The 18,877-nt window shown below is 44.3% G+C and overlaps 2 protein-coding genes across 2 annotated transcripts in view; one reads left to right on the top strand and one right to left on the bottom strand.

The window, feature by feature from the left end:
* The window catches only part of npas1 (neuronal PAS domain protein 1), a 22,822-nt gene extending 14,524 nt beyond the window's left edge, over positions 1-8,298 (top strand). The window contains exons 5-11 of the mRNA XM_071912158.2: positions 2,357-2,531; positions 3,102-3,214; positions 4,063-4,259; positions 4,523-4,629; positions 4,931-5,078; positions 6,996-7,109; positions 7,194-8,298. Of these exons, the coding sequence (XP_071768259.1) occupies positions 2,357-2,531; positions 3,102-3,214; positions 4,063-4,259; positions 4,523-4,629; positions 4,931-5,078; positions 6,996-7,109; positions 7,194-8,298 (1,959 nt within the window). The remainder of the gene's footprint in view (positions 1-2,356; positions 2,532-3,101; positions 3,215-4,062; positions 4,260-4,522; positions 4,630-4,930; positions 5,079-6,995; positions 7,110-7,193) is intronic.
* A 5,202-nt stretch (positions 8,299-13,500) lies between these two features.
* tmem160 (transmembrane protein 160) lies at positions 13,501-18,429 on the bottom strand. Its single transcript, XM_071912147.2, has 4 exons — positions 18,127-18,429; positions 17,707-17,731; positions 15,826-15,918; positions 13,501-15,004 (listed from the first exon to the last, which is right to left on the bottom strand). Exons 1-4 carry the CDS (start codon positions 18,364-18,366, stop codon positions 14,676-14,678), a joined length of 687 nt encoding a protein of 228 aa, XP_071768248.2. The 5' UTR covers positions 18,367-18,429; the 3' UTR covers positions 13,501-14,675.
* Positions 18,430-18,877: the final 448 nt, after the last annotated feature.

Here is an 18,877-nt window from a genome sequence, read left to right as displayed (position 1 = left end):
CATATGCACACACACACACACACACACACACACACACACACACAAACGCACACAGACACACACAGATTTGAATGATCTCAGTCTCTCCTCACGTCTTCTCCGCGCCACATTCTATACCTGTTTTTATGTCTGAGCCTGACTCATCCTCTCAATCGCTCTGTCTCTTTCTCATCTTCTCATTTCTGTCTGATCTTTTTTCAATCCCTCTCTCCTGCCTGTGATGGAGTGATATTATTCGGATAGGTCTTAAGCCTCATAAAGCCCATAAGGACCTGTTTGTCTCTCTACCTTGTTTTCCAATACCACAGGGCCAAAGGATTGTGTCTCTTTCAGATGGCCGGTCCAGTGTTGTGAGCAGAGGTAAATTTAGTCCTTGTTTAAAACTAAAAGAATTCCCACTGAAGAAGAATCGCTATTGATTAAATGTAAATAAATATATCTTGATATAATCAATAATAAAAGAAGCCCTAAGCAAGGCTCAGCCGGAGTTTTGGAAACCAACTCTAGTCCTTTCACTTGTCAGATATCCTAGCCTCTTAAGGCTCAGATGCAAAATCTTATTTTACACATTAATAACGAAGTCAGTTTTGATGTTAGCATCAAAAGGAATGCACTAGAATAATCTAGCACCTAGTAATTACACTATTGAGTTTACATCTGCATGTTGAAGGGATGTGGAGAAAAATCATATATCCTATAAATCCAAGATGTTGTCATGCTGTCCATCTAACGCCATGATAAACAGGGTCTTTTAGGGCCTTGAAGGTCATTCAAGGACGCGTTATCAAATTAACAAGTATTTATGGCCATTTTGTTCTTGAGAGAGATTTTCATAATCAAGTTTCCGGTACCATTTTGGCTCCTTTTGTCGGCCTGACAGCAGTAAACTGTGGTTGATGATGGTATCTATGGTTAATCAGTCTAAAACTTGGTGAAACAACTTAAATACACACATGAGCAAGCACAAAGCTGGGATACAGCTTTTTGGGACACATTGTAAAATTAATTTTGATATTTCAAATTTCACGTGTGCTCTGCATTCAGTATTAGAGATGGTGAGGCTTCTAAAACTTGCATGTCGGACCTTAAAAGGCCTAAATAATAGTCACAGTGCTGCCTCTGTAGCAGCCATTTTTCCCAGATTTTTGAAGTCCGGCAGTACCACATTTTTTCCAGTGTGTAGGAAAATTGTTGCATATAGTACCTAGGGGTTAAGGTTTTAATAATATGTTTATTACAGGTGGCAGAATTCCAAAAAAAAGGGGGTGCTCCCTAAGAGTTTAAGCACTGGATGTCTGAGACTATCCCTCGTCTATCCCTTCACTTATCCTCCCTCGCTCCGTGGGGTTTTCTAAACTCCTCCATCTTTCCCCCTCTCTGTTCACTCATCGTCCACTGCTCTCATTCCTCCACTCCCTCCTTCCCTGTTCCCTTCTTTCTCTCCCCGGCTGTGATGTCCTTGAGGGCCTGCTGAAGCTCCCATAAAGCCTGCAGTAAATGGCTCTAATCCGGTAATAAATGGCTGTGTCCTACAGACAAGGGTGTGAGGCTGCTGCAGCCACGGCTTTATCAGATGGAATGGTATTGGCACACACATGCACAGACACACACACACACATACGGAAATTCACAGATGTAATAGAATCAGCATACGTGTGTGCAAGCGTGCATGCTCTCTCTCTCTCTCTCTCTCTCTCTCTCACACACACACCCACACACACACCTACAGATGGAATCAGACCTGCTCCGATTGTGCTGCTTTTATGGATGCCATGCAAGAGCAGCGCTATTATTACCTTTAAATGATTAGAGATGCGACTATGATGCATTATGATGATAGGATCATAGAGAGCCGTATGAGCTGTTGCACTGCTCTTTATGCCTGCTTGGGAGCGGCTGGGATAGACTACTGGCTGCAACTGAATGAAGGAGCAAGGAGGGAGACGGGGAATAAGAAGAATAGTAATGTGACCTTTGGAGATACTTGGAGTTCACCTGTTTTTAATCAGCAAATACAATTGATTTTTATCGCCCCTGGTTTTATTTGTGTATTACTGTAGTCATTTGCTCCCGTGAGACTGGACTTAAATGTATGTGCATGTGTTTGTGTGTGTATGAGTGTGTGCGAGCACAGGTGTGTGTATGTGCTGGAATGTCTGACAACCTCCACACTCCTTGTTGAGTTGTAACCCAGAGCAGCGCTTTCATTTTCCTGTCATAACGTATATTGATTTTTCTCAGCCTGAGTGTGTGTTTCTCCGTGCGTGTGCGTGTGTGTGTGTGTGTGTGTGTGCATGCTCACGTGTTCGCATGTGTGCTGCTTCTGTTTTTGATCTGTGTATGTGCTTCTCTTTAGGTGGAGCTGACAGGCAGCAGTGTGTTTGACTACATCCACCCAGCGGACCACGTTGAGATGGCGGAGCGGCTGGGGATCCGGCCCCACCTGCGGGCCGAGGCCGGCTGCCACACGGCCCCCGAGAGCGCCTCCAGCTCCGCCTCCACCTCCTCCCTGGCCGGGACCCCTGAACCCGGTACTGATGATGCTGCCAGTTTATAGAGAGAAATAGTTGAATTTACCCTCAGATATTACATTACATTTATTGAACTAATGTTTTAAAAAAGAATTGAATACCTGATCTCAACCCTTTAGACCACAGCTGCAATTATATTTGATTTAATTTTATTATAGTGTCATACACCGTACTGGTGCCCAGCCCACATAGGCAGAGACACAAGTGAAACAAAGTGATCAAAGAAAAAGCAATGCTGAAAACAAAGAATGCATGTTGTCCATCTATAATTCAAATTACATTACAAACAATGAAGTTCAGTATCGTAGTATCCAATATCTCATTCAGAATTCAAAATAAATAAGGATTCCTTCCTTCTTTCCCACGTCTTAGAGATATATTGGGCAGTGTCAAAGTCATAGTTTCTAAACAGGTGTTCAAGTCTTTGACCATCCTCCATCAGACATAAATCACAATGAATTATTAGCTTATTGCACAACTTAATTCTTAAATCATTATATAAAGGAAAATTATAAATATTGGGCATCTGAGACGAATATATTGTTTTACTTCTTCTTCTCTCCTCAGCAGCTCCCTCTAGTCCCCACTCTCCCGGTGACGAGTCTCCTGACCGCGGCTTCTTCATCCGCATGAAGTCCACTCTCACCAAGAGAGGCCTGCATGTCAAGTCTTCTGGATACAAGGTGAGTGAGCAAATAACTGACCACAATGGTGAAACATAACATTGCGTTATGCATATTTTGATACTTACCATCCTAGTTGTTTTTTGCAGGGTGATTAGAGCAGTTTCTTTGTTTGGCACAATGCCTCACAGCACTCTCAAGTTGGTCGTATCATAAACTATTTATGATTGTGACCTTATTGTACACTGGACTGCTGCACTACCAGATACTCACTATCCCCCTCAACACTGTTACCAGCTATGCCAGTGCTGCTACACTGCAACAGTTCTTTGGCTTTGAACGCATCCTTGTAGCGTGGTTATGTTTAGTTTACTGTGATAGAGTACTGTATGTGTCTGCACTATACGTGAGTTCCGGTTATATTTTGCCGAATTAGCCAATTCAGATTCTGTTGCACTTGATTCTGATTAATGGTGTGTCTTCCTCCATGAATTCTCCTGCAAAAACAGCCTTGCGTGTAACATAAGGCAGTGGTTCTCAACGTGGGGTCCGGGGACCACCAGGGGTCCTTGAGGGGGTTCCAGGGGGTCCCCAGCAAATTGATGAATTATTAAACTTCACCATTATTTAATTTAAAGTGAACACAATTAGAGAATGTAGAAGAATGACTGTTTTGATCATAGTTTCACTCTTATCTCTCTACCTACAATACAGATAGTCATGGAATTCTGGACAAAATCATATCTAAGAATAAAAATATTCTCAGATTTGGGTCAGAGAGACAAAATCTCATCAAATGGGGGTCCGTGGCTCTGATGTGGACTAAATCAGGGGTCCTTGATATGAAAAAGGTTGAGAATCACTGACATAAGCTATACTGTTGTTTAACGTCATCATCTGTTTGTCAGGTAATCCACGTGACGGGACGAATCCGCTGCCGCCCGGCCCTTGTTCCAGGCTCCACCCGCTCGGTGCGTCGACCGCTGGGCTTGGTGGCTCTGGCGCACACGCTCCCGCCCTCCACGCTCAACGAAGTCCGCATGGAGAGCCACATGTTTGTCTTCCGGGTCAACATGGACCTACAGGTCACATACTGTGAGAACAGGTGAGGGTGTGTTTTGTGTGTGGGTGGCGGTGGGGTGGTGAAATCTGGATTTGTAGCTGGAGGCCAGAAATATTTTTTTTAATTTGTATAATAGAGGTTAAGTCTTGTTTTGATTTTTTTGGAGTGCTCCCACTTCAATGTTTTTCATGAATAGTTTGGGACTCGGTCTATATTTTTTTTGGCAGAGCACCCAGCCAGTAGGTGGTTTGAGAAGTGACACATCTACTTAGTACACTAACGTATTTTTGTTCATTTCTGTACAGGATCTCAGAGTACATGGATCTGACCCCAGCAGAGGTGGTGGGCCATACCTGTTATCACTTCATCTATGTAGAAGACCTGGACAACCTCCGACAGAGCCATGAAGATTGTGAGTCTTCTCCATACACACACATTGTCTTGGGAAATATATGAATTTCCTTGATTCATCCCCACCCCACCCCCTCCCCCCTCATTCTACAAAGTGTCTTGACTTTGGTGGACCAAGAAGAGCCTGTTGAAATCTGGTTCTGTCCTGTTGTGATAAGCGCCCTCTGCTGTCATCATCATGAAATGCGACACTCATAACGGGGTCTCTCTTCTGTCTTTCTCCCCTTTCCTACCCTGTTCCTGTCGTGTCTCCTTCCTCCCTGCCGCACCATCCTGTCCATCTCTGTCTACCTGTGCCCCAGTGCTGAGGAAGGGCCAGGTGGTGACCGGGTACTACCGCTGGCTCCAGAGGAGAGGGGGCTACCTGTGGATCCAGTCCTGTGCCACTGTCTCCATCAACCACAAAGCCCCCCACGAACGCAACGTCATTTGGGTCAACTACGTCCTCAGGTCAGCACAACCATACCCGAGCCACCATCCGTTCTTTAGGACTGCTGATGTGAACCTCAGTTTATATATGCAGGCACCATGCTGGGTACAGAGGAGGGATGAAGGGCTAGATGATGAAATGGAATGGTAAAGAGGGGATGGGATTATAGGAAGAGTTTCACTCCAAAACAAGATATCCACCACTGATGCCTGCTCTTACAAAATGATTTCTGGCATGAAAGTAAAGCAAATTACCAGTACTACTGAAGCTAGGAGTCGTCTTAAGACCCTTAAAAATGTTATGTTGTGAGGGTAGAATCATATAGGTTAGTGAATTTCAAGTAGCCTTTTTTAAATTGTTATTATCATTATCATTATTTTTATTTATTTAATTTTTTCAAAAATAGATTTATTTATAGTGTGTTGGAATGAATCCCTTCTTATTTAATTTTTTGCAATATTGAATTTTACTTATTATTATGCAATACACAGCAGATTCAGCAGATTTGAAAGTAATTATCTCACATAGATAACCCAGAGCATTACAGGGTTTACCAGTGGATAATATTCTGATGGGCTTTTGAAAGTCAGTATTTTGCTGACTTTATATAAATCACATTTATTTATTGACCCATCAAATTCTATTTTATTGATGTTGTATAATTCACATTTACTTAGCAACCTTTTATAAATCCTTTATATAAAAAAATTACGTGTGAGGAAGTCTACTCTCTTTCCATGTTTTCAGTAGTTCTTTTTTTTTTTTTTTCCATAATGTGACAGAGCCAGACTCAAACCCCATACAGTCACAGTGCGTGAAGTTAATGCTGTTCTATCTATTTCATGACATTACTCTGAATTGACATCTATAATCCTAAAAATGCATGACTGAATGGTTCAAGACTTTGCAATTGTGGTTTGTGTTCAAGCTGGATTTACTGTGAACAGCTCTCCTTATTACCTTTGTCTGAGGCTTTGTTCTTTTACTACACAGACACAGCAGCACTAGCATGCACAAAATATGCTTCTCCTTTATTTCTGTGTTGTATACATGTACACACGCACACATACACACTTACACACACACACACACACACACATACTCACAGACACTCACAAACTGGCACACACACATTCACTCAGACACGAATGCAAACTCACTCAGATGCATGCGCATACACACACGTGCATAAAAACACGCATTCGCAGATGTATGCACACACACACAGCAAACACAACACAATGCATAACAAAAGTGCGCACACAGTGAGAGAGGAGTCAGACAAAAACAAGAGGAGTAGGCTGAATTTCAATGCTAATTGGACTGAAGCTATATAATTACAACAAATGGATGTCAGAATTTTGGGGCTGAATGGTGTTTTAGTTAATTAGTGCTGTAATTACAAGAGCTCATTAACTTCTCCAACAGCCTCTTCCTTGTCTGAGCTTAACTATGTATGGGTGGGCTGCTGAGTGGAGGATGGTGCGTGTGTGTGTGTGTGTGTGTGTGTGTGTGTGTGTGTGTGCATGTGTGTGTGTGTCTTGTGGGGCGAGGCCTGCCTTTCCCCGACTATCTCTGCTTGTATCTGACTCAGTGCTTGTGTGTGTGTGTGTGTGTGTGTGGTAAGGGCTGTTGTTTGGAGAGTTGGGTGTGTGTTAGGTGGAGGTTACAGGGGTGTGAGGGAGTTTGGCTATTGGAGCTTGTTATCAGGCTGATTATATGTTGTTACCATCTCTAAGTATTCACTCAAATCAGCACAGCAATAGTGTTTTTTACAGCAGTAAGTGGCTTTAAGTGGTAGATGTTCATTTGTGTATACGTACACCTCTTCTCCCTCCCTTTCTCCTTTTCCATTTTTCTCTCCACCCATCCATCCCTCCATCTTTCCATCCATCCATTCATCTCTCTCTCTCTTTCTGTCTCGCTTCCTCTTTCAGTCGAACAGAGTTGCCTGACACTCCACTGGATCTGCTGCAGCTACCAGAGAGTGTGAGAGCGGAGCGACTTCGAGTCAGTTCCTCCCCCACTGACAACTCCCCCCAGGCCCGAGGTATGACACGACACGTATTACTGCCTCACCACAATACCCACAAACAAACTGAAACATCATCTTCTTACCGGAGGAATCTCCCTTCCTCCTCAGGCTCGCAGCCAATGAAGAGCTCAGTGGGTAAGAGTGACCCTGACTCTAAAGGCAGGGAGACGTTCGCCGCTGCTGCCATCCAATCAGAGGACAGAAGGAAGCGCCCGCTGCGGTCTGACCCCGAGGGCGCTCCCCCTGAAACCCGCCGCAGACTGGAGGAGCTCCGTCAGACCGAGGAGAGCGTGTCCGCCTCCTCGGACCTGGCGAGCGAAAGCGAAGGAGACGAGGAGGAGGAGACGGAGTGGGACCAGGGGGGAGAGAGCGAGAGGGTGAAACGAGAAGACGGTGGGGGGGGAGCGAAACGAGGCGGGGGAGGAGAGACCCCCACTAGAGGGGAAAGGGGGGGCAGGGTGCACAACGGCCGGGCCGTGATCCAGCAGCTGAAGAGCGTAGTGACCCCGTCTCCCCTGTCCGGCAGCCCCAGCATCAAGACTGAACACGAGGCCCTGACCACCGGGGGGCGGTGGGGATCTCACACGCAGACCCCCGTCCCGCACACGGCCGCCCACACCACCCAGCCCCAGCCCTCGCACACGCACACCCCCTCCAGCAGCCTCAACGGCGACAGCCCCACCACCCCGATACCCGACTCTTCCTCCAGCAGCGAAGCCCCCCCAAAGGGCCTCTTCACTCCCCCGTCCCCGGCTCTGTCCCCCGCCATGTCCGTGTCGTCCCCGCTGCCTCGCGAGGAGAGGGCCGTGTCGGTCAGTCGGAGCGGCAACATTAGCGGCGGAGGGGGCGGTCCTGACTTTGAGCTGCTCCAGAGACTGGCTGCGGGCGGCGCAGCGGGACGGGTGCTCTTCCACCCCCTGGCCCTCGGCCCGCAGGGCCCCCAGAGCCTCTACGCCCCCAGCACTATCCGCTACGCTCCACCTGAGCTGCCCCCCTCCCACCACCACAGCGCCGGACACGCCGATGGCCTGCAGCTACGCTCGGACCACCACAAGGGACCCCCGCCGGCCTTCTTCCCCCACCTACAGAGGCTGGCCGGCCTGCCACCCTTCAGTGGTTTCTCCCCGTCTGACAACCCTTTCTCCTCCGGCCTGCCCTTCTGTATGAATGGACTGAGGGGCGCCGCGGGCTCCGAGGAGGACTGAGACTCAGAGGGGAGGAGGAGAGAAGAGGAGGAGAGCCGGAAAGATAAAAATGAGGGACGGAGCAGAGTGACAGAACAGAGAGAGACATTGAAAAGGGCAGCAGAGACAGAAGTGGCAGGACATTAAGCCTCTAAGGACGCTACTAATTGGACAATGAGTTGAATAACTGCGATCTAAAGTGTGTGACAAGTCCCTGCCACAGGGAATTATTGTGTCTGCCTATTGTGGACAAGTGACAGTGACTCTCAGAGAAAATGGGACATGGAAACTTTTGACTGGTCGTCCCTCAAGACTTTCCCTCTCTTCAACAATAATGAACTCTGCTCTCTGTCTTTGTCTAGATGACGGTGTTGATTTCTGTGTCTCTTCCACTCAGAGAAGCCATATTGTATATAGAGACAGAACCATAAATACCCTCAGCTCACATCCTCCTCACTGTCATCCCAATTAACCCAATTAACCCTAAGCCTGTAGAAAGAGATGGACACTTGTCTGTAGGAAAGAAAACGACTGAAAATTTGGAAAATAAATTTTTATTATTGCAGTATTATACAAATCATCTCTTACACTGGGTTCAGTGTAAGAATTTCTCATGGGGTTTCCCTTGAAATAGTTGGGGACAACTCTCTGTTTTTTATACTGAAATGGGAGACACAAAATAATGAACTAAAAAAAAAAATCAAAGTATTCATCAGTCAGCCATACTTAAAGCACACTATTGAAGACAAAAAATATGACTAATGTAGTCCCAGACATTCCATTATCTATAGGGGAAGAAAATGCAATGCAGACAGAACACTATTTCTGTTGTTTGTCTTCTGATGATAGAAAGGTCATTTGTTTAATTGAGTATTAATTATAGTATATGCTGTATGATGCTGCGATTGTGTTTGTGTACGAAAGCCATATTCCTGTTTTTTTTTTTTTAATTGTTTAAAGTTTTTATTGCTTTTTGATTTTGTTCACCACACATGAAAGGATGTTTAAAAAAAGAGTGTCTAGATAGGCAATATAACATTATGTTTTCTTGGATGCACAGTCTCATCCAAATACCTTTTTTTTTTATTATTCTTTCAAAATATTTCTGCAAAATGTTTTTAGGAGGGAAAGGATGTTGGAAAAGTGATTGTTATCATTTAAACCTCTGTGTTTGTCCGAGCACTTATTGAAATTTGTTCTGGTGTGAACTCAAAGCACTTCATCACTTAATGCTCCCTGTGTGATACTGTTAAACAGCATGTAATGCCAGTTAGTGGTCGCTAATATCACAGTCTGACCACAGCGTCGTAGGGAAAATGGTCATTTAAAAAGGCCCATTTCGACAGGCAGGTGTGTGGTAAATAAACAGACCACAGGAGTTTTGTCCACATGTGGTCATTAAAAGAAGACCATCAGAGGTCAATAAAGATGAACTGTAACCAGAATTTTTCTGATATTGGTTTCAATTCAATTCAGTCAATTCTGAAAGGAAGTTCTAAATTGAAAACTGGAAATATAAAACACTTTAATTTCTGTTCTACAATGATTGATCAGAATATTTCATCTCAGGACTGAAAAAAAAAAAGGAAATATGAAACACTTTTTATATGATTAAAAAAATCATAGCTGTTTTTTAATTACTGCTCAGAACATTTCATCTCCCTTTTGAATTAAAATAAGTCACAAATGACAATGACAATTTGGTCAAATTAAAACAAATTACAGTTTCATTCCAAAATGAGATATCCTTCATTTGAAAAATGTGACACCTATTCTGACAAAACAATTGCTAGCATGAAAGTAAAAGTCACTATTGAAAATTAGTGAGATTATTTACAGTCTTGAACCCTTTACGTGCAAAATTGGTTTCAGAGAATGTAATCATCTATTGTTTGAATGTAGAAAAATAAACATCAGGTAACGTTGTTTTTTTCCAAAATAGATATGCAGCATTTTGGAATGAAGCCCTTCAAATGGAGCAGAAAATCATACTATCAGTCATCAAAATGACTGTCTAATGCCATACACTGTAATGTAGGTTTGTAAGAGTTTCTCCCAAATTGAGATTATGAGTTGTTTTCTGATCTGAGGGTTCAGTTTGTCGGGGAAATGTCTGATGTTCTGATGTCTGACAAAAAACATTTATAATTGTATGGATACACACCCGTACTGTAGCTGTCACGTATGAGGATGTGTATGCACATGCATTCTTGGGAGTATAATGTGTGTATGCGTGAGTGTGTGTGCGTGTGTGCTTGTGTGTGTGTGTACTTGTGTGTGTTTTTTTTTTTTGTTCAAATAAATAGCTAACCCCTTGCCCATCACTGTGAATCTAACCGTATTCTCCCATCTTTGTGAATACTCCATCCACTTCTGATCTTCAAATAAAAATGAACAAATGTAAAAAGAAAAACAGTGATACAGATGATGATAACAATAAAATATTCCAGTAGAGGAGCACAACTATAAGTTTCCTTGTTTCTTTTTTGCTTCTTTGCCGTGTATCAAAAAATTTCACGTGAACAATCACCTGACAATGAATAACTAATTTTACACACGAGCGATGGTATGATTCTTTTTTATACATGGTCAAATTAATATTTCACGTGATTCAAATGCATCAGTTGAGACACATCTGTTGAAATAAACGGGTTTATTATGTGCTTACACTCACATAGATATATTAGCCGTAATATCAGTTATCAATATGCTTCACAGTTCAGGCATTTAACAGACATTCCTATACAGAAAAAAAAAAAATACAGAAAAAGATTCCTGTCACTTCAAATATTTATGTATCATCAACAAAGCAGGTGTGCTAACAGTGAAGAAGTGCAAAGTACATATGTGGTTTCTCCATAGAATATAATACAGAACAAAGCTGGAGGAGCCGGTATGAAAAGAAAGAGAGAATGTGGACATGCAATAAAAAGTAGTCAGTGGGGTTAGAGTGACCCTGTCTTGAAGTGATGCAGTAGGACACCGGCCATTAGAGTCTGTTGGATGAACACAGACTGGACCATAAATGGGTTTGAAAATGAAGACAAAAGCATGAGTGTATTGTATTGTAGTGTGTGTGTGCGTGTGTGCGTGCGTGTGCGTGTAGAGGGAGGTTGTCTCACTTACGTCTATGAGGAGAGACTATAGGTGGGTGTGCGTCTCGGTGTGTGTGAGGGTGCGCGCGCGCGCGCGCGCGTGTGTGTGTGTACATTGGTGCTTCGCTTGTGTGTATACGTGTGTGCGTCTCCATGAATTTGCGAGTGTGTGTTGTCTGAAGGAGCCCCAGGGAGGGGCTCTGACATTGAAGACGGGTTAAATCCTGTTTTACATTCAAGTGGCAGGCCCTAGTTAATTAGAGTGAGGATCATTCCTCCTCAAGACCAAAGGAAGCGCATACTAAACAAGAGCAGTTGTTGGGGAGAAAATGCCATTGTACGTGCAAAACCGTATGTACTGTATGAGCGGGTGTGCGCGCGCTTATGTGCTGTGAATTGGGGCTACAAAATAACCCGAGGTTTCGTCTTTATCTCATTTTTTCCCGAGGACTACTGCTGATAGCCTTTACGTAGCGAGAGTAAAGGTGTGGCTCGTGCAGCTGAGATAGATGTGCACTGTGTGTGTGTGTGTGTGTGTGTGTACGTGTGTGTGTGTCGTGGCATCTCTCCTCACTGTCTTCTACTCAGCCTGTCATTGAGTCACCCATACGCCCCTCTGTCAGTGACTTTGACGGCTTATCTTGCCCCCTGAATTGGAGTCGCGGTCCCGGGGGAAATACCTTAGCACATGTAAATGCGTTTGAAAGAGTAAAAATATGGGTAGGAATAATGGAGAGAGGGATGAAGGGAGACTCCCAGACAGCTTCCCCCGACGAGGCCTACTACACCTCCGCACCTCCGTCTTCCTCCCATCCATCCGTCCTCCACTACTTCTTTGCTAGTCTTTCCGTCTTTATCCCCTCCTTCCGTCATTGTCTCCTCAACACTTTTCTCTCCGTATATACTCCCTTCGCCTCTGCTTCCCAGCGAGGAGAAGGCCAATCCATACTCATGGGGTTCTCAAGGCATCTCGAGGAATCCTTTGATCCGTACGCATGGCATTTAACACCTGAGAGCAGATGAGCAATCTGTTCTCAAAATAAGCAGAGGTTATGGCTCGTACTTTCGGCTAGAGGCTACATGTGAGGCTGAGGCTGTTGCTCAGGCTGGAGATGTGCGGGGCTGGACCTGGACCTGGACCTGGACCTGGACCTGGACCTGGACTTGGACCCAGGGGGCCGGGGCCGGAGCTGGAGCTGGGTCTAAGACCGGAGCTGTGGTTGTGTAGCTGCTCGGGGTCTGGGGTAGATGGTGTTTGTCAGTGAGGGCGCGTCTCCTGCCTCTGGGCGCCCTGCCCTTTAGACGCGCCAGGCCTCAGGAGCCTCCTGCATGCCAAACAGACCTGTGCAGTCAGATGCAGCCGCGGAGGAGGGGAGAGAAGGGAGGAGGGAGGAGAAGCGAACGTGAGGAGGAGTCCAGAAAGAAAGGACTTGAGGGCGAAAAGGGTAGAAGAGGATCTGAGGGAGAGAGCAGGGGAGGAAGGAAAGAGGCTGGAGGGGAGGGGAGAGGAGGGGGGGGTACTGGTCACACTGCAGCACCCATCCAGACACACCCTGCATGTGAAACACAACTGCACTGAAACGCCCCGGGAATCAACGAAAGAGAGATGGGTGGAAAGGAGAATGAGAGCAAAAGAGAGAGAGAGAGAGAGAGAGAGGGTGAGTCTGAGGTGAGTCTCAACAGCAACACTGTGTCGATGGCTAAGAGATACCAGAGACCTCCGCCCTCACCCAGTCAGCGATAGTTATCGCAGACAAAGCCCCCCCATCACCACCACTCCCACACACACACACACACACACACACACACACACAAACACGCTGCTCAAGAGTTCAGTTCACATATTCATACATTCCCAGACAGGCACACCATGAGGAAAAATAAAATATATGCATGTATGTATGCATGTGTGCACATCCGTGGATGTGTATGCAACACGCCTCTTAACTCCTACTGTAGGGGGAATTACTGCTGACTGTGATTGACAGTGCTAACACATTATCATGTGCCTGATTTGCATCATTCAAAAATATGACAATGTCTCACAAAATATTGCATCAGCCTACCTTTGTTGCAAACTGTCCATTTGCACATGGGTATTAACAAAGAAAACACACTGCAGCCAGGCTTTGTAACTGTGTTTCAGTATTCATCTAGTTTTATTATGTACAGTAGGGTGCACTGAAAGCGATGCACAGGCAAGTAAACCCAAGATCCCACAAAAACTCACACAAACTCCATACTATCCACCTACACTATTCTCTTTGTCCATTAAAACAGCAACTACAATGATCACCAGATGGTCTGAGATTCATTCAAAATGTAAAAAGGATCAGGGTTACATTTAGGTACATGTGTATCCACAAAACCAGAGAAAAATATAAACACAGACAAAATTACTAAGCTACTACATTTTTTTTTTGTGAAAAATATTCTTTGTTACCAAAAGTCTAGACTTCGTATAATGATAAACAAAAACAGTCAAAAGTGCTATTGCCCTTTAAAAAAAAAAAAAAGTTTATTTCACAGAATAACTTAATCATCTGGAAAAATAAATTCTAAGCCCTCAAGGATTTGCAATACAAAGAAGAGACTTTGACACTGACCTGAAACATGCACATACTGTATGTCCATGCTTTCAAGATCATACAGCACATCAACACCAGCTTGATTTATTCCCAGATTTCTATGAAGGATTCAAGTAGTCAATCATAGTTAACTGCATTGAACAAAATTATAAAATAAAGTAATGTCAATTAAATAGCATAAAAATTACTGCATACAGTGCCGTGAAAAGTAAACTTGACCAAAAATATGATGCTCTCAGTGAGTCTTTGGAGGCACTGTGTGTGCGCGCGAGTGTCAGAATGTAAAACACACTCAAAAAAAACAAAAAAATCAATAACAATTTTTACAGATTGTTTGATTGATAATGTTTAGCAGCTCTGAAAATATCTGATTATGAGAGATGTTACAAAAAACAGCAGATTCATTCACCACAAAGTGAATGCACTCCAACTATCAAATTATTATAAACAACTAGACAAGGATTTTCAGTATTTTCCAAAAGGTCTAAAAGTCATTCTTATCCTTTATAATATTCTTCACATCAATATACCAGTGGATAATAGGTTGGTATTTATATAAGCCTAAGATAGGCACACACACACGTAGCCTACATATGGACTCATGTAAGCATGCTTGCACACGCGCGCGCACACACACACACAAATTAGAAGAAACCCTGATTCGAAGCAACACACACACCCCACACACGATCTCCTCTCCATCCCTGGGAGAACTCTACTTCTGGCCTTTGTTGTTACTGTTCTCGGTGTCGGGGTGCCGGCTGTCACGGGAGCCGCGGTAACCTCTGTGTTCGCGTCTCTCCCGGCACTCCCGGCACTCTTCGTCGTCGTCCTCCTCCTCCTCCTCGTGGATGATCTCCACCTCCAGCCGGCCGATGTAGAGAGATACCGCACACAGCCAGAAGAGGGCGACGCTGCCCACCACGGCGCCGTGGAGCAGCACCGCCGGCACGGACAGCAGCATCAGCCTCCGCAAGGCAAAGAGACTGCCAAGGTACGAGGCGCCGCCAAACGACACACACACACCGCCCAGGATGAAGAAGGCTGAGGAAGAACGCAGTGACATGTTATCAGTGTGGAGAGCCCATTAGGTTTTTCAAAACTCACATCGAGTACCTGTGCGATTCGGTATGGATTCAGGTCAGGGCCACACTTTCTCTTAATGGTTTGTGTGAAAGTAAAGGATAAAATGGAATGTTTCAAATTCGACAAAAGGATTTAAAAAGAACAAAAGTATATATTTGAGCAAATAGATTTAAAGGTTTAACCACTAATCTCTACAGGTGGGCCCGTAATTAGGGTGAAGCATCTTCCATGGTGGCAGTGCATGCTAGGAATATGTTTCTCTGAACTAATGCTAACCTCTTGACTTTATTTAATATAGTAAATACCACGGCTGGTGCAATTTTTCAGGATTCCCACACTCACTTGGACATCAAATTCAAGGACTTTTCAATGATTTTCTAGTTTCAAGGACTGAAAATTGGCATGTTTTGGTGTGAGACATAACATTGGCCAAAATTCACAGAGGCCTCATTTTTTACTCATGATCTTGTCAAGTCATGGTGAAATCAATTCATTTTAAAACCAGTGCTCAGGACGGAGAGAGGTCCAGAGAGCTGAGCTGTATTGATGATTTTAGGTGCTGTATTTCAATCAGTTCAAGGACTTCAATTCTGTTTCAAAAACTTTTATGGCCTTTTTTTTTTTTTTCTCAAATCCACACACAAAACCTTGTGTTTTGTTACGGCACTCCTAGGGTCTGTATCACAAGCCTACTGTATGTTGCTCTATTGTACCATAGCTTAGCAATGTGCTGGCTTTCAGCCCTCCTGTACATTACTTTAAATGCTGAGAGCCCGTACCATATCCTGCTTCTCGTCCCACTTCACTCTGGACGAAGGCGATGACTCCGATCCCAGTGGCCAGCAGACCGTTCCTGAACCATGACAGGAAACCTGCAGTATACAGTCAAAGCCACTAATGAACAGTGTGGAGAGCGAGAATCAATGACAGTGTTTACATGTATACATAATCTAATTATCGCCCTTACTCTGAGCATTAGTGCAATTGGACACGCTTATTTAAAACAACTCTCTGTGCATATTGCCGTTTTCGGGTGATCTTGAATAGTCTGATTATTGATTGAATACATCAGTTCCCTCCCTCCCTCCCTTATTGATCTTAAACAGTTGCCCCAGTGACTTTCCGGCAAGTTTTACAATTCTGAGACATTAACGTTGTTAAGGTTGGATGTGAATAAAGACATCAGCTGTAAGCACTAATAAATCACCACATTTCAGGGATGTTAGGCACACTTGAAGCTCATGAAAATGCTAATCAGCAGGCGTACTTAGATTATAGTGTGTGCATGTCCAGGTAACTCTCCAATATGAGGCCAGTGTTGCAGCACACCACATTCTGATGACAGCATGAATAAGATAAAGATTAAAATTTACTGATCCTTGAGGCGAAATGGGTTCATTACAGCAGCAAAGGATAGGATTTAGGCAGCAATACAATGAAATAGAAAACACTGAATAATAAAGATACACTGTCCTCAGCATGCTAATACAGAGGTTTTATTGGCTGATTTAACCTCAGCATTTTAAAAGTAATATTGAAATGATAGTAAGGCTGTGTATGTAAAACAACGTTTCCTCTGGGAGTTTTCATAGCTGCAGGCGGTTTATAAAATAGTTGCAGTTTCAAAATGGGCTTTGTTTGGATGCTTAGACCGTAGTATAAGGCTAATTAGCTAATTCTAAACACCGACTAGTTTCAGGAGGGGCCAGTCAAACGAACGGTGCTTTTTGATGCTTTTTGCTTTTTCCAGCAGTGGGAAAACGAAACCAGACTCTGCAATGGGGGGCAAAACCACTGCAGAATGAGAGGAAACGCGGTACACAATTTAACCGTTTGAGATCATTAGGGAGAAACCTTTTTCCTACATGTGTACAGACACAAATGGATGTGGCAGTCTTTCAACAGCGAATGAGCCTTGGTTCATTTCCTCTGGCTGGCTTTAATGATTTAAAAGCATTTTGAAGAATGTGTGTTGCATTAATGATGCTGCACACTGGCAGCTATCAAGCAAAACACTGTAGAGATTCAACCTAACATCACCTGATCACAGCCTCTGGCCAACTTTGCTGACAAGCGTTTGACATCACACAAGTCACTGTACTGAAAAGCTACTTTCTAACACTGATATTTTGCATTTTCTGTGATTGTAACGTATGTTAGCCTGTTGTCAGCATGCTCTCCTGTCCCTGTGCCGGCCTGCTCATCGCTCCACCCAGGCTCCACTCCTCTCCCTCCTGGCTGCTTAATGGTGGGATGACTTTCCCACTCCAGTCAGAACAGTCACTTAAACCTTGTCTTATCAATAAGTACATCAAGTCAGCCTTTCCCGACTGAATGATATACCCTCTCTACTCACTACTGCTCTCAAAAACATCCCTCCTGTATCTCTCCTTTGCTCTTACTCCATGTCTTCTCTGAGCATTTCACTCTCTTATTTTCGTTCTATGGCCACAGGAATATTATAAAGGCACTAAGGCCTTGGCCTCCTGACACTTACAACTGAAGTTTATTCTACTGTTGCGCTCACTGTAAACTGTCAGCTAAATTCTTAAAACATAATAGACATGTATTAGGGAAATTCCAACTAAGGAAGCTGATCTATGAGTTTTGGGTTTAGTCCGCACCAAAGTCAAATTCCCAGTGTCATTTAGTCAAGTTACCTGTTTCATGTGACTTTCTCAGCATCTGCAAACATAAGAGAAGAAAACGATCAGGGCACCTTGTAAATATTAGTTACAGACTATCATTTGTTTCCTGATGAAAGGGATTTGTCCCGACCTTAAAAACACTAGAATATTATTACAGTGTGCCTGTGATACTAAACAGTGAATGTTTAATGAAGTAGCCTACTTTGTGGATTTCTTTTTAAATCTCTAATACTATAGAATTTTCTGTGCTGTAATCTTCTGTTCAGGTTTTGCTGTGATGGACCAATTGCTGTAGTACTCTTCTAAAACGTATTATAGGAAGACTGTAGTTGTATTTCGTAAGGGGAGAGATGAAACGAAAGCAAGAACCGTGAGATTTAGGCAACTGGTTTAAGCAGCCTGGATGTAATTCCCCTCTCGGACTGAACTTACCAAGGCGTCCGCCCTATCGAGGTCTGACAGCTGGTAGTGCTGCTGCTGCTGCTGCTGCTGCTGCTCCGGCCCCCGGCTCTTGCCCCACTGCCCCTTCTCTCCGACCCGGAGCCGAGCCGAGCCGTGCAGCCTCCTCGCCGGGGCGCTGCCGTCGGCGGGCCGGACGAGCTTCACCACCCGAGCGAACTGCGACACCACCTGCGGCAGCTGCCTTCTCATAAACAGACTCAAGGAAGCCATCACATCACTACTACAGAGCAGAAGCACAACACGACCTCCGCCCGCCCCGTGAACTTTCACATGGCAAACGACAACCCGGAAGAGTAGAGGGCGGTCCTGTGGTCCTCCCGTAAAGCATGTCGCGGTGAAAAGGGAACGAGATTGCTGCAGCGCCACCCTGCGACTGCCGAGGAGTAAACACAGCTGTGGTCGTGACTAGGCCGGATTTAGTAAAACTATATATATGAATGTTTTTTTCCTCGTGTTGCTGTTTTTTGTATTAGACGTTTGCATACAGCGACGTTTTCCCCTCTCACTTTTCTGACACAGCCTGTGATTACATGTTTCAGCCGCTCGAGGGCGCCAGAGGACTAGGCTAATTTTTTAACGTTTCTACCTGATATTGTAGCTCCATGTCATGTACTGGGGTCAAAGTCGTGTGTGTGTGTGTGTGTGTGTGTGTGTGTGTGTGTGTGTGTGTGTGTGTGTGTGTGTGTGTGTGTGTGTGTGTGAGAGAGAGAGAGAGAGAGAG

Source organism: Centroberyx gerrardi, chromosome 6, assembly GCF_048128805.1.
Source record: "Centroberyx gerrardi isolate f3 chromosome 6, fCenGer3.hap1.cur.20231027, whole genome shotgun sequence".
Taxonomy (NCBI): Eukaryota; Metazoa; Chordata; class Actinopteri; order Beryciformes; family Berycidae; genus Centroberyx; species Centroberyx gerrardi.
The sequence above is the reverse complement of the archived record's forward strand: the minus strand, read 5'-3'. Positions and strand labels throughout refer to the sequence as shown.